Below are 12,606 nucleotides of genomic sequence, written 5' to 3' on the forward strand. Positions count from 1 at the left end.
GTAGTCTCAGTGCAAGGGGCAATTAATTGTTCTTTAGATCTATACAAAGGATTTTCTTATTGTTTTTGACAGGTATGGGTTCACATTTTTAGGAAATCAGAATGGACTTATGAGAGTAGAGAACCAAAGAAAAGAAGTTGAAGAGTAAGTAGCTCTGTGTTTGATGTTTGTCACTTCCTCACCCAAGAGTCAACTTTAAATGGATTCAGGAAGGGCAGCAAAAGGAGGCTGATGGACCTGCAAATAGAGAACTGTGCTTTCCCAATTCAGAGTTTCATGTAAATGGAGTAGAAGCCATTTCAGTTCTCTAACACATACTGCGGGAAAAATCAGGGAAGATGCATGAAACATTCTGCAATCCAGAGTCCACACACTCACTCTGGGATTTCAGGCCCAGCCAATAATGGCAGCTTTGCTATTCACCAGAACCTTTGTCTTGTTCTTAAATATTCAAGTATGGGCCCCAGGTCAGGAACCCTGATGAAAAGTGTCTGGAGATTTCCTCTTTTGCTAAAAGACCCCAAAGAACAAAAGCTTGGCTTAATGGCACATTTGAAACAATCCCTGTGATTAATTTGAACTTTTTCATCTGAACATGAAATATAATTCTCATCTGACTGCCATTCTGGCCCATAAGCTCCCATGAGATCTATCTCTGAGGCACTTGGGTAATAATGCTCCTGAGGAAGGATGCTCAGCAGCTCAGAGGAAGGCTCTTTGGTCTGACTCCCAGAGCCACAGTCAGAGTCCAGATTCAGTTGCTCTGTCTGGCCATTGCCAAATGCGTAGATGTCTTACACCCCACCCCTTCCAACAAAACAAAAAACAATGGCCTGCTCACTCCCCTGGAAAACAAGGTATATAGTACATTTTTATGTTGAGTATGTGTAGAAGTTGTTTATTTTCAAGAAAATATTTCATCATACTTTTCTAATTATTACCTCTTATTTTAACTCTTCTGTATCCTGTCATCTGATTCAGCCATTCATATACAGATCTGATCCATCTCTTAATGTCATTCTACTCTTTAAATCTTTCGTTGGCTTCCTATTGCTCTTAGGATAAAAGGCCAAGTTTCTGAAGCAGCCCACAGGGTTTTCAGTTTTTAATCCTTGCTTACCTGTTTTGCTTCCTCTCTTGCAGTTTGTTCCCTTAATGATGAGTTTTCTGGGCATTAGAAAACCTAACGTCCCTCATGTGTTGTCATGTCAGCCACACTGTTCCTTACCATGCCTCCTCCCTTTCTTCATTGTATCATTCTTACAGAACCCAGCCCAGGCATTGTATCATTCTTACAGAACCCAGACGTCTTCCAGGAAGCCTTTTTAAAGATGATTTTCATCTATACTCATATCTCCCTTTCAAGTGCCTTTAGTTTGGTACTTGACTAACAGAAGGTAGTTACCTCGTTGCCCTTTGCCTCCCTTACCATGTGATGAGCCCCTTAGGGAAGTGACACAGGCAGATTCACCAGTATTCCCCAACACCTAGCGCTGTACCTGGCCCATGGTAGGTACTCCTTAGATCAGCGGTGGTGAATCTGTGCCATGTGTGCCACAGTAAGCTGTTCATATCATTGAAAGCCCTAAAAGGTTCACCATCACTGCTTTAGATGAAGGTAAAAATAATTGGAAAAGTGGAACTATTTCTAGAACCCCCCTGGGTATGGCTTTGTGGGATAGCTCTTTCTTCTTCATTACTATGTAGTCAGTCATTACTGTTTTAAGTAATCCAGTGAGAGTGTAAATACCCCTTAATGAACACTGCTTTTCTCTAATGGCAGCTTTTATGTGCGGAGAAACTCCAAAGAACAGGGAAAGTACCAGTTGTGTACAGGGCCAGCTATCTTTACCCAAAAAGGACAGCTATCCGTTCATTTAAAATACTTAAATATCTTAAGATGTTTCGATTGTGCTTTATTTTACTCAGCACGGTCCAAGTGTTTTACTTTTTTTCTGTTTTCTTAAAGGTACGAACTTCTTCACACTTTAAACTTTGATGCTGTTCGCCGACGAATGAGTGTAATTGTGAAGACTCAAGGAGGTTTGCATCTTAAAAATTTGACTTTTTTCTCTTCTTCCATTTGTAGTTTTATATGTTGATCAACTATTTCAGGAAAGATAAATATTTCATATAGTGGTTCAGGATTATCTAGTCTTGGAAGGCGATAGTGTTTATACATGCCTTCACATATTTATTTAGGAACATATGTTCAGTTTGCCAAACTGTCAATGGCTGAACCCCTGGTATAACAGTTAGTGCATTTTCTTGGAAATGAAACTTTACTACTCTGCCCTGGTTATTCAGATAGGAACTGACAGGGTGGCTTTTGTGTAGTTCAGGATACTCATCTTTTTAGTGGTCAAGAAGTAATATTTCCTGGGTATATAAACCATAATCATTATTGGTGACCGCCAACAAAATTAAAGTATGGTAATTAACTGAGCCAGCAGCTCAGTGTAGTTGGATAGTGTGGGATTACCAGCACCAGAAGCCTAGAATGTAGAGTTGCTGGTTAGCTACTTACATTCCCTGCAAGCGGGTAAGGTGGAGATGACTGAGCCAGGCTACTGAGAAAGGGAATTTTGCTTTCATTCCAGAGCTCAGGGCTCTTTGACAGTAAAGCTTGCCTTTTGCAGGGGAACCAGTAGCATCATCCCAGGTTCCTCCTTGGCTTTGGGAGGATACATGGTGGTTTGCTTTCTGTTCAGATTCTGAAAGACGTGTGGAGGAGTGCTCTTGCTTCATTCACGGGCTCACAGTTGCATATGTATGCATGCACACATGCATATCTTTTGCCCAAGAAGTTCGTTTTCAAAATACGCTTGATTTATTTCCCAGTACTTTACTTTTTAGTATTAAATCTGTTCCAAATTTTTTAATGTGAGAGTAGGAGAATGCAGACAAACTCTTGGAGAAACATACCCCACTTTATTCAAACTTTGTGGTATGACTCCAAAATTGTGAAATTGATTTTAATATATGACCATGGAATTTGTTTTATGATTTTTAAAGACACTCTGGATATGCGAGAGAAAATAAAAGAAAAACATTTAACATTACACTGCTCTTGTGTGTGCATATGTTCCTATGTGCCTTCCTTTAAAGGATGACATGTACGGGGAAGTGGTCTACAAATAGTTCATTGACCTTAGAATCATACTTTTGAATTTGTGAAATCAGCTCTTTGCCTTATAAGGCTAATGTCTTTTAGTACTCAACTGTGGGTGTTTCCTAGGTGCATGAATTAATCTGAAGCTGCACTTGTACCAGCATTTTACACTTATTTTTAAGTCCCCAGTAAAAGCAATCAAACCAGTGTTTTTGTTTTTTTTTTGAAAGCTGACTAGTAATACTTTATTTAAAATGATTTCAGCCTGTTTGAGTTTGAGTGTGGTTTTTAATATCCGTAGATGCCCTTTGTGCTCCCTAGGCCGTAACTGACTAGACTTTCAAAGAGAATTCTGCTGCATTTCTTTGACACAAGCCCAGTCCTCCATGATTCACTGGTGTGTTAGTTACTTTTCTCGTTGCTGAGACAAAATACCCAACATCCAAAGTTAAAGGTGAAAGGGTTTATTTAGCTCACAGTTTATAGAGGTTTCAGTCCATAATCAGCTGGCTCTAAGGCAGGGTGGCACATGGCAGAGGGGCATCACAGAGAAACATTTCATGGTACCCACAAGGTAACAAAAACAACAAGGGACCTTTACAGCATCTTTCTGCCCCTTTTATCTTATTTAGACTACTTAGGACAGAGACTACTCATGCCCTTAATCCTAGTGTCCTCGGGCCTAGCCCCACCATGAATCAATCACTCACTCTAGATTCAGCCACCTAGAAAAAGCATGAGACTTTGGGAGCACATCTAGACACAAGCCATAACAACTGGGATGATATATACAGGTGCATGTTGTAAACCCTGTCTTATTTATGTGTCCATAATGCTCAGAGAAGGTGTTCTCCAGACAGACTAAAGTTCTAGATGTCTCATTCATTGCAAGTCAGACTAGGAATGCACAGCACCTGTATGGGAGAGGCTACCTTAACGGTCATCTCTTATTAAAATTCCAGTACCAGCCTTCATATTTTAAGTAAAGTACTTTGCTTCTTTGTTTTAGGAGACATACTCCTCTTTTGTAAAGGAGCAGATTCAGCAGTTTTTCCCAGGGTGCAAAACCATGAAATTGAGTTAACAAAGGCCCATGTGGAACGTAATGCAATGGTGAGCCTATGTCCCTTGTCTCAAGTTAAAGAGAAATGCTTGGCCTGACCATGTTTATGGGATTGCTATACAGATGGATGTTTAAATGAATTTTAGCTTATAGTTATCACTCATTTTTTGTATTTGAAGATTTATTATATTTTGAAGATTTATTATTTATTATTTATTATATTGAAGATTTATATAATTTTCATTATTTTAATGTAAAACATCTTAGGGCAATGTTGTCATCAGAATATGAAGACTTTTCAAGAATCCCTGTTAAGCATTATTATTTTGTTAATTTGAACCCAACTAAATGTTACATTTTTCATTAGTCTGTTCATTTTTTAAAATTGTGTCAGAATTACTCTTGTACATATGGGTAAAGAATATGTAAAGAGTGTAGTTTTTTCCAGCTGTAATTGGGAGAACTATGGATCTTCTGCTTTGCTTCTAGGATGGGTATCGGACACTGTGTGTAGCTTTCAAAGAAATTGCTCCAGATGATTATGAAAGAATTAACAGACAACTCATAGAGGCAAAAATGGCCTTACAAGACAGAGAAGAAAAAATGGAAAAGGTTTTTGATGATATTGAGACCAACATGAATTTAATTGGAGCCACTGCAGTGGAAGACAAGTAACTAGAAAATGATACTCTTGTTATTTTAATGACCAGTCATTTAGGGTGGGATCTGTGCCAGATTAGTAATTTATTAACATTTTGAAATCTCTTGTTTAGCTGTGTTGTTTAAATGGGCTTGAAGATTTATTTATTTTAGCAGTTATAAAACATTACAGTGAGTTTTGAACTGTTTGTGGCAATGGTTTTTACGTTAAATATCAGTTAGGACTAAGATCTCTTGAATTTTTACTAAGCCATCAATTTATTTGAGCAGTTATTTATGAAGTAGTCTTGCCTAATGTAGGGAAAGGTACTGAGGCCATCATTTGATCTGGTGCTTGGAAAAATGAGTAAGATTTTGACAGAGATGAGCAGAAAGGAAATACAGGGTAGAGTGAACAGTAGCACAAAAGCTTATTCTAACCTAGTTTAACGGACCAGAGTGTATTTTTGGATACTTTAAAATAATATGCTTTAAACATACAGGGTGAGCTGTGCCAGAGATGATTGTAGAACTCTGGCATTGATCTGCTTAAAAAGGTAAGTTTTAGATTCTTAATGTTTTAGGAATTTTCTAAAAATGCCAGGCATGGTGGCATATGTCTGTAATCCCAGCACTCTGGCAGGCTGAGGCAGGAGGATCCCAAGTTCAAGCACAGCCTCGGCAGTTTAGTGACTTAATGAGGGATGTTGGTCAGTGCAAAGGCCCTGGATTCTATCCCCATGTCTTAGTCACTTCCCTGTTGATGAGACATAATATGCAACACCCACAACTTCAAGGCAGAGAGGCTTATTTGGCTCAGTTTCAAAGTTGAAAAAGTGGGTTCAGTCCAGAGTTGACTGGATTCAAGGCAGAAACACATGGCCAAAGAGTATGGGAAAAAAGCTATTCACCCTGTGTCAGCCAAGAAACAGAGAGGAAGGATGAGCAGGGGAAAAGAATATTCCTCTCCAGGGACCCACCTCCAACCAGGCCCCTCCTCCCAACAGCACGTTCAGCTGCTGAACTCCTCAGAGGATGAATCTACTGTTGCAGATAGTACCTGGAAACACATGAGACTTTGGGGGAACATTTTAGATCTAAACTATTAGCTCCCCAGTACAAAAAAATAATAAATGTACCAAGGTATGGTAGCATGTACCTGTAATCCCAGCTTCTAGGAAAGTTGAGGCAGAAGGATCCTGAAGTTCAAGGCCAGCCTGGGCAACTTAATGAGACCCTATTTCCAAATTTTAAAAAAGGGCTGGGGCATAGCTCAGGAGTAGAAAATATGTCTAGCGTGTGCAAGACCCTTGGTTCAATCCCCAGTACAGTGGGGAAGGGTGGAGCAGGGAGGAAGGAGGGAGAAATGAATTACAAATGTAAATTATGAGACTTAACCAAACCAAACAAAAATTACCAATATGTATTGGAAGGTACTCAGATTCTCATGGAATTTATTGAATTCAATTCCATTGTTATTCTCTGACCAACAGAAGCCAAAGAAAGTACAGTATCCGTCCGTTCTTGAATTTCAGAATTATACTTATGTTCTTTGTCAGGATGGTTGGTTTTCCTGTTCTTAAAATTTCTTTCAAGATGAGGGGATTCACTAACTTCTCTCAATATCTGATTAGAATATGTTCAGCCCTTTGCATTTTGAACTATGTTAAGAATTTGTATAGTAAGATGTTAAATACAATGAAATATGCTAAAGTCACAGTGAATTTAAACATTTGTTGAGTTTCTTAACATTTTAGCTTAGAGTGATGATTTTCAGTTCTGCTATTGAATACCGATTACCTCAAGAGATATCATGTACTTTTCTGAACTTCAGTGTTCGAAATCCACTTTAATAAGTAAAACTGTGCCAGAGATAGCACTCAGAAGAAGCAAAGGAAAACCAACTGTGATAAGGTGTCAGGACTCTAGCATTGCTGTGAATTGTAAAAATGGTCTTCTTAACAAGCTTTCTTGCAAGAACTGTTTCAGAAATTTTAGAGGATAACAAGGTTTCCTTGTGTTTCCAGGCTACAAGATCAAGCTGCAGAGACCATTGAAGCTCTGCATACAGCCGGCCTAAAAGTCTGGGTGCTTACTGGGGACAAGATGGAGACAGCAAAATCTACTTGCTATGCCTGCCGCCTTTTCCAAACCAGCACTGAACTCTTGGAACTCACCACAAAAACCATTGAAGAAAGTGAAAGGAAAGAAGATCGACTACATGAATTGTTGATAGAATATCGTAAGAAGTTGCTTCACGAATTTCCTAAAAGTTCTAGAAGCCTTAAAAAGTAAGAAAGTACACCATTTCCTTATATTTAGACATTGGTACAGATACAAGTAACAGTTGCTTATGAAGAAGGCTTCATTTTCTGTAGTTTATCATTCTCCGTTTGCAGGTGTTTTATACTTATAAGTTAAAACCTTCCCTGAGGACTTGGTTAATGGCCCATTTTGAAATTATTTGGCACTTTCTGCCTTTTTTTTTAATTAAAAGAAAACTATATTTCAAAGTTTAGAAAAATAGCTCACCCTTTAAAATTAATTTCTTTTAATTAATGAGAGAAAACATAAAATTGTATATATTAATGGGGTAATGTGATACATGTATATACTGTATGTTTAAATCATAGTAAACATACCTGCGTCCTCAAACATTTATCATTTCTTTATGGTGAAAAACCTTTCAGAATCCCTTTAATAGCTTTTTGAAGTATACAAGACTTTATCATCACCCTACTGTGGCATAGCACACCAGAATTTCTTTATCCTAATTTCAACTTTGATAAACATTTCCCGTCCCTTCTCCCACCTATTCTGCTAGCCACTATTCTGTCACCTTCTGAACAATGAATGTTTTTAGGTTCCACTTATGAGTGAGATCACGCTGTCCTTGTCCTTCTGTGCCTGACTTACACTTGAAATAATGCTCTGTATTTCTGTCCATGTTGTCCCAAATGATAAGATTCTGTTCTTGTTTATGGCTGAATAGTAATCCATGGTGCCTATCTACCACATTTTCTTTATGCATTCATCAGTTGATGGACACTTAGGTTGTTTCCATTTCCTGGCTGTTATGAATAGTGCTGCAAGGAACATGGGAGTGTCTCATCAACATACTGATTTCATTTCCTTTGGATGATAAGTAAGATGGCTGGATCATATTGTAGTACTGTTTTCAGATTTTGAGGAACCTTAAAAATAGCTCAATTTCTAAATGTTCTGGGCCTAAGATATAATGAAATCAATCTCAGCAACAGTTTCCATTATTTTTGGACCCCAGAGCTATTTCCAATTGGAGTCTTATGCCTCAGAACTCCAAAAGGAACCGGATACTGTTAACATGGTCACTTTGGCTCTGCTTTCAACTACCTACATAGGAAGAATTTAGAGAACCTTAGAGTCTCGAGGACAGCTGTTGATTTACAATAATTCAGTGCTTATAGATATATCTTCTGTACTTCCTTTGACCAAGCCTCACCCTTGTCTAAATTAATTTCCTGAACTTACCTTGGCCATGAGTAAATTGAAATCCTTTTCTGGAAATGCCACCAGATATGCCTGTACTAACTGCAGAGACCCCTACATATTTGCTTTCCATTTCTTCATCATTCCTTATGTTCTAAGAACAATGTTAAGTGCTTTGTATGATGATTCTTATTTAATCTTCATGAACAGCCCAGTTAGGCAACATTATTATTTTCCTTTTGCAAACAGGAAAACTGAAACTCAGCAGCATGAAATGACTTGGTGAAGATCATACAGCTAATAAGGGATTGAGCAAGTCTATCCAGTTGTACAGTGTATCCATGGTTTTAATAGCTGTGCTGTATCTCTTCCTCTTCCCTAATGTTTAAAGAAGCTTAAAAATTAATAGGCCACATTCATGAGGCTCTGGCCAATTCTAAAACAGCTGTTGTTCTTCTGATACTTGGGTATTAGTGAGAATAAACATGCTTTTGTTAATTGCCAATGAGAAATGTTTCCTTTCTTTAGCCAAATGGTACTTATAAAGTCAGTACAAATTATATGCATTGTACTTGTCCATTTGTCTTTTAATCTTCTTGGGCTGCCATAACATTACCACAGACTGGATGGCTTAATCAACAGAAAGTTATTTGTTCTGGAGGTTGAAAGTCTGTGATCAGAATGCCAGAATGGAAGGGTTCTGGTGAGGACCCCTTCTCAGTTTGCAGATAGCAGGCTTCTCCCTCACATGGCTGAAAGACATCTGGTGTCTCTTCTCTGTATAAAACTAATAATCTCAACAAGCGGGCCCCACTCTCACAGGTTAATCTAGACCTAATTACTCCCGAAGGCCCCTACCTCTGTCTCCTGTAGGTAAATACCATTGGGGTTAAGCTTCAACATTGAATTTTGAGGACACAATGCAGTCCGTAACAGTCACTAATCCCATTTCTAGGGCCCAACATCCTGACCTAACCTAATCCTTGTCTCTTCTCAAAGGCCCACTATAGTCCCTGAGGGTAGAGCTTTCAGATACAAATTTTGAAAGGACACAGTTCAGTCCATAGCTGTTTGGCAGGTCTATCTTGCTTTTGTAAAAGCCAGGCATTTTGGAGAGCATAACATACCATCTCCATCTCCGATTAGCCCCCTTTTCGACATGATCTGTTTGGAGTAGGGTGGTCTTTCCCTCAGTCAGAGGTTTCAGACTCAGAATCACCTTTGCCAGCTTCTGATCCCTTGCCCCTAACTCCTAAGCCTTACCCATCTCACATTCTCATCACTAGCACTCCACATTATAGAGGCCTCACACCTCATACCTCAAATACTTTATGCCTCTTCCAGATGAGTGGTCTTTAAATAAAGCACCGTCTACCTCACAGCCCTACTCTGAAACCTTCAGTATGGTTCTGCATTACCCACAGAATGAGATCAAACCAAAACCTTCAAGTGACTTTTTAAACTTGCTTTCCCACTGCACCCCAACATAGTTTAATCCACTATTCTTTCCTGTGTGGATCTGTTGTCCCATTAACTGTTTATTATCTTATTTGGTTATATAAAATATCCTCTCATGTAAGCTTGTTGCCCCAAGGAGATTTTCTGTTCTCCAAGGAAAGATTATTTGGTAATTTTTTGTGTTCTTCCATGTGGCCTGCTTATACTTTGTATTTACAAATATTTCATGATTGATTATTGAGCTGCTGCTTTCTACCCAGTAAGTCAGCTCTGTACATGAGCAAAGAAGAACACATGATTGATGTTTTCAGATTTACTGAATCAGAATCTTCATTTTGTCTGTCTGATTATATTTGTTTGCAGTGCTGGGGATGCAACCCAGGCCTTTGAACATGCTTGGCAAGGACTCTATCACTGACCTTCACCCCCAGTCCAGAAGCTGCATTTTAACAAGATCCCCACATGATTCTTCTACATGTTAAACTTTGAGTAGTATTAATTTAGAGCTGAAGCTGTAACTGAGTGCTCGTGGACTCCAGCATTTCCACTGTAGAGGTTCTCAAAGGGTACCAAAGATTCCCTCAGCAAAAATTCAGTAATAGTTGTTTTGTTCCCATAATTGGAGGGAAGGTTAATTGATAGATCTTTTTCAGTTTAAGTTTTCCACCATATTATTTGTCTTGAAAACTTGATACTTTGTTACATTTGTCCTTCCTGGTGCCTAGTACCTCTTAGTCCTGGCCACACATGAGAAACGGCCTAGAGAACTTAATTTATCTGACCAAGCCTTGCCCAAAGTATTCTGATTTAGTTGGTCTGGTGATGGACCTCTGGCATGGACAGTTTTTTTAAAGCTACCCAAGTGATTCTGATGGGAAGTGTAAAGTTGAGAACCCTAAGCTAGTATACAACACTTTTTTAGGGCGTGATAATATGTATTATGGCATTCTTTAATGAGTACCATGTCTTTCAGGTGCTCTGTCGTATTTGAGAAGCCACAATCTATGGATAAGTTTTTTCACTCAAGCAAAGATATTAGAGAAAGGCCTCCTATGATCTGTTTCCCCCAGAGCCATTTTGTCTTTCTGTGTGGTTAAGGAGATTCAGATTAACTGATGATTTATCTTTGTATCAGTTAGTATCATTTTATGTTAGTTTGATTGGTCTGTATTTTCCCAAATTCACCTCAAATTTGTTAGAGGAAGACTGTACAATCTCTTTTATTTTTATACTTTTCACACCTTAAAGTCAACTATATAGACAGCTTAATTCTCAAAGATGTGTCTGAACGTCATTGTTGTACCATTGTTAGAGGCATTTGCTTCTTTGAAATGAACAGATCAAGGAATCAGATTGATGACTCATCTCTTCTGGGACCCTCCCTTCTGCAGTTAGAAAGTCAGGATTCTGGATACAAATGTATAATAGATTCACACAAACATTGCTTTGCTTTTGTTTTTTCTTTTTTCAGAGCATGGACAGAACATCAGGAATATGGATTAATCATTGATGGTTCTACATTGTCACTCATACTAAATTCTAGTCAAGACTCTAGTTCAAACAATTACAAAACCATTTTCCTACAGATCTGTATGAAGTGTACCGCAGTGCTCTGCTGCCGGATGGCACCACTACAGAAAGCCCAGGTAACTGGCTATCAGTTAATGACACATGCTGGGTCCTTCTGTATGCTTACATGCAAATGTTTGGTTTACTTTTCATTTGTTTCTTCTGCAAGGGTGAAGGGTGCCATCTTATTTCTTCTTCCCTGGCTTCTTTCTCTTTTTAATCAAAATCAAGAGGCTTCCCACAAATTACTTTAAACCTATGCTGTATGTTGTTCCTTCAAGCTGGCTCTCCAGTTTCTCACCTTCCAGCCTTCTCTAAGGAGCACCTGAGAGTGCCTAGACTTCCTCCATTCCACCACTCCTCGTTCCCCTGAGGTGCTAGCCCCATGTAGCCTGTTCTTTTGTTCTTGATACTCTCCTGGATTGCTTGTAGGCAAGCTGGCCCAATCCTTACGCTACCTTTATGTGTCTTCTCATTTCTCTAGTGCAGTTGACCATTGTCAATTACATCTTCTTTAAAACTCTTCTTCCTTGATTCTATGATGATCCACAGTCCTCCCCTCTTTGGTAACCTAGGATCTTTTTATTTTATCTGCTCTCTTCTCCCTGAATATCAGTTTTCCCTTGGGAAGAGTCTTCCTTATACTTCCTATTTTATGGACTATGTCTTGTTTAGCACATCTGTTTCTCAGTCCCATTGATACATTTTTGGCCCTTTTTCTTGATGTTAAATCTCCTATTTCTAGCTGTTTGCTAGACAGATACATATGGATTCCCCACTGTCACATTAAATTCTAGTGTCTGAGACAGCTCTTACAATTTTCTTCTTTAGACCAGTTTTTCCTTTATATTATTCTTGTTAGTGATGCTGCTTTTCTTTTGCTTTCTAAATCTCAAAACTACTTTTGATCCTTCTTTCCTTCCCTGTATATAGCCACCATGTCCTGTTGCTTCTATCTACCTTTTGTCATAGCTTATTTTTGTGCCATCTTTTGAAACCTTTTATGGCCAATTTAGAGCAAATACTTAAAACATTATACATAGACTATTTGATGTAATCTCCTGGCCTCCTCACTTTCACCCTTCCTCCTTCGACCTTTTTGCCATACTCCCCAATTAATCCTGTTAAAATACTACTCTTCCCATCATTCATTCATTCATTCATTCATAGACACTTTCAGGGATTTGATAGTCCCGTAGGATGGATGGCATATGACTGAACCGAATACCTTGGGTCCATCTGTGTTGTGTGGTCTGTTCCCCACCACCACCCCACCTGCCCGAGTTGTTCTATTTCC

The 12,606-nt window shown here is 38.8% G+C and overlaps 1 protein-coding gene across 14 annotated transcripts in view; it reads left to right on the forward strand.

The window, feature by feature from the left end:
- Atp11c (ATPase phospholipid transporting 11C (ATP11C blood group)) overlaps positions 1-12,606 on the forward strand; it is a 176,446-nt gene that overhangs the window by 121,479 nt on the left and 42,361 nt on the right. For all 14 annotated transcript variants that reach the window (XM_004862303.3, XM_013078680.3, XM_087202110.1 and 11 more), the window contains 6 exons: positions 73-144; positions 1,970-2,043; positions 4,122-4,225; positions 4,665-4,846; positions 6,842-7,105; positions 11,212-11,386. In XM_004862303.3, coding sequence (XP_004862360.2) covers positions 73-144; positions 1,970-2,043; positions 4,122-4,225; positions 4,665-4,846; positions 6,842-7,105; positions 11,212-11,386 — 871 coding nt within the window. The remainder of the gene's footprint in view (positions 1-72; positions 145-1,969; positions 2,044-4,121; positions 4,226-4,664; positions 4,847-6,841; positions 7,106-11,211; positions 11,387-12,606) is intronic.

The sequence above is a fragment of the Heterocephalus glaber genome, unplaced genomic scaffold (assembly GCF_053883595.1).
Source record: "Heterocephalus glaber isolate CG9 unplaced genomic scaffold, H.glaber_assembly_v1.0 deba00001764, whole genome shotgun sequence".
NCBI classification, from domain to species: Eukaryota; Metazoa; Chordata; class Mammalia; order Rodentia; family Bathyergidae; genus Heterocephalus; species Heterocephalus glaber.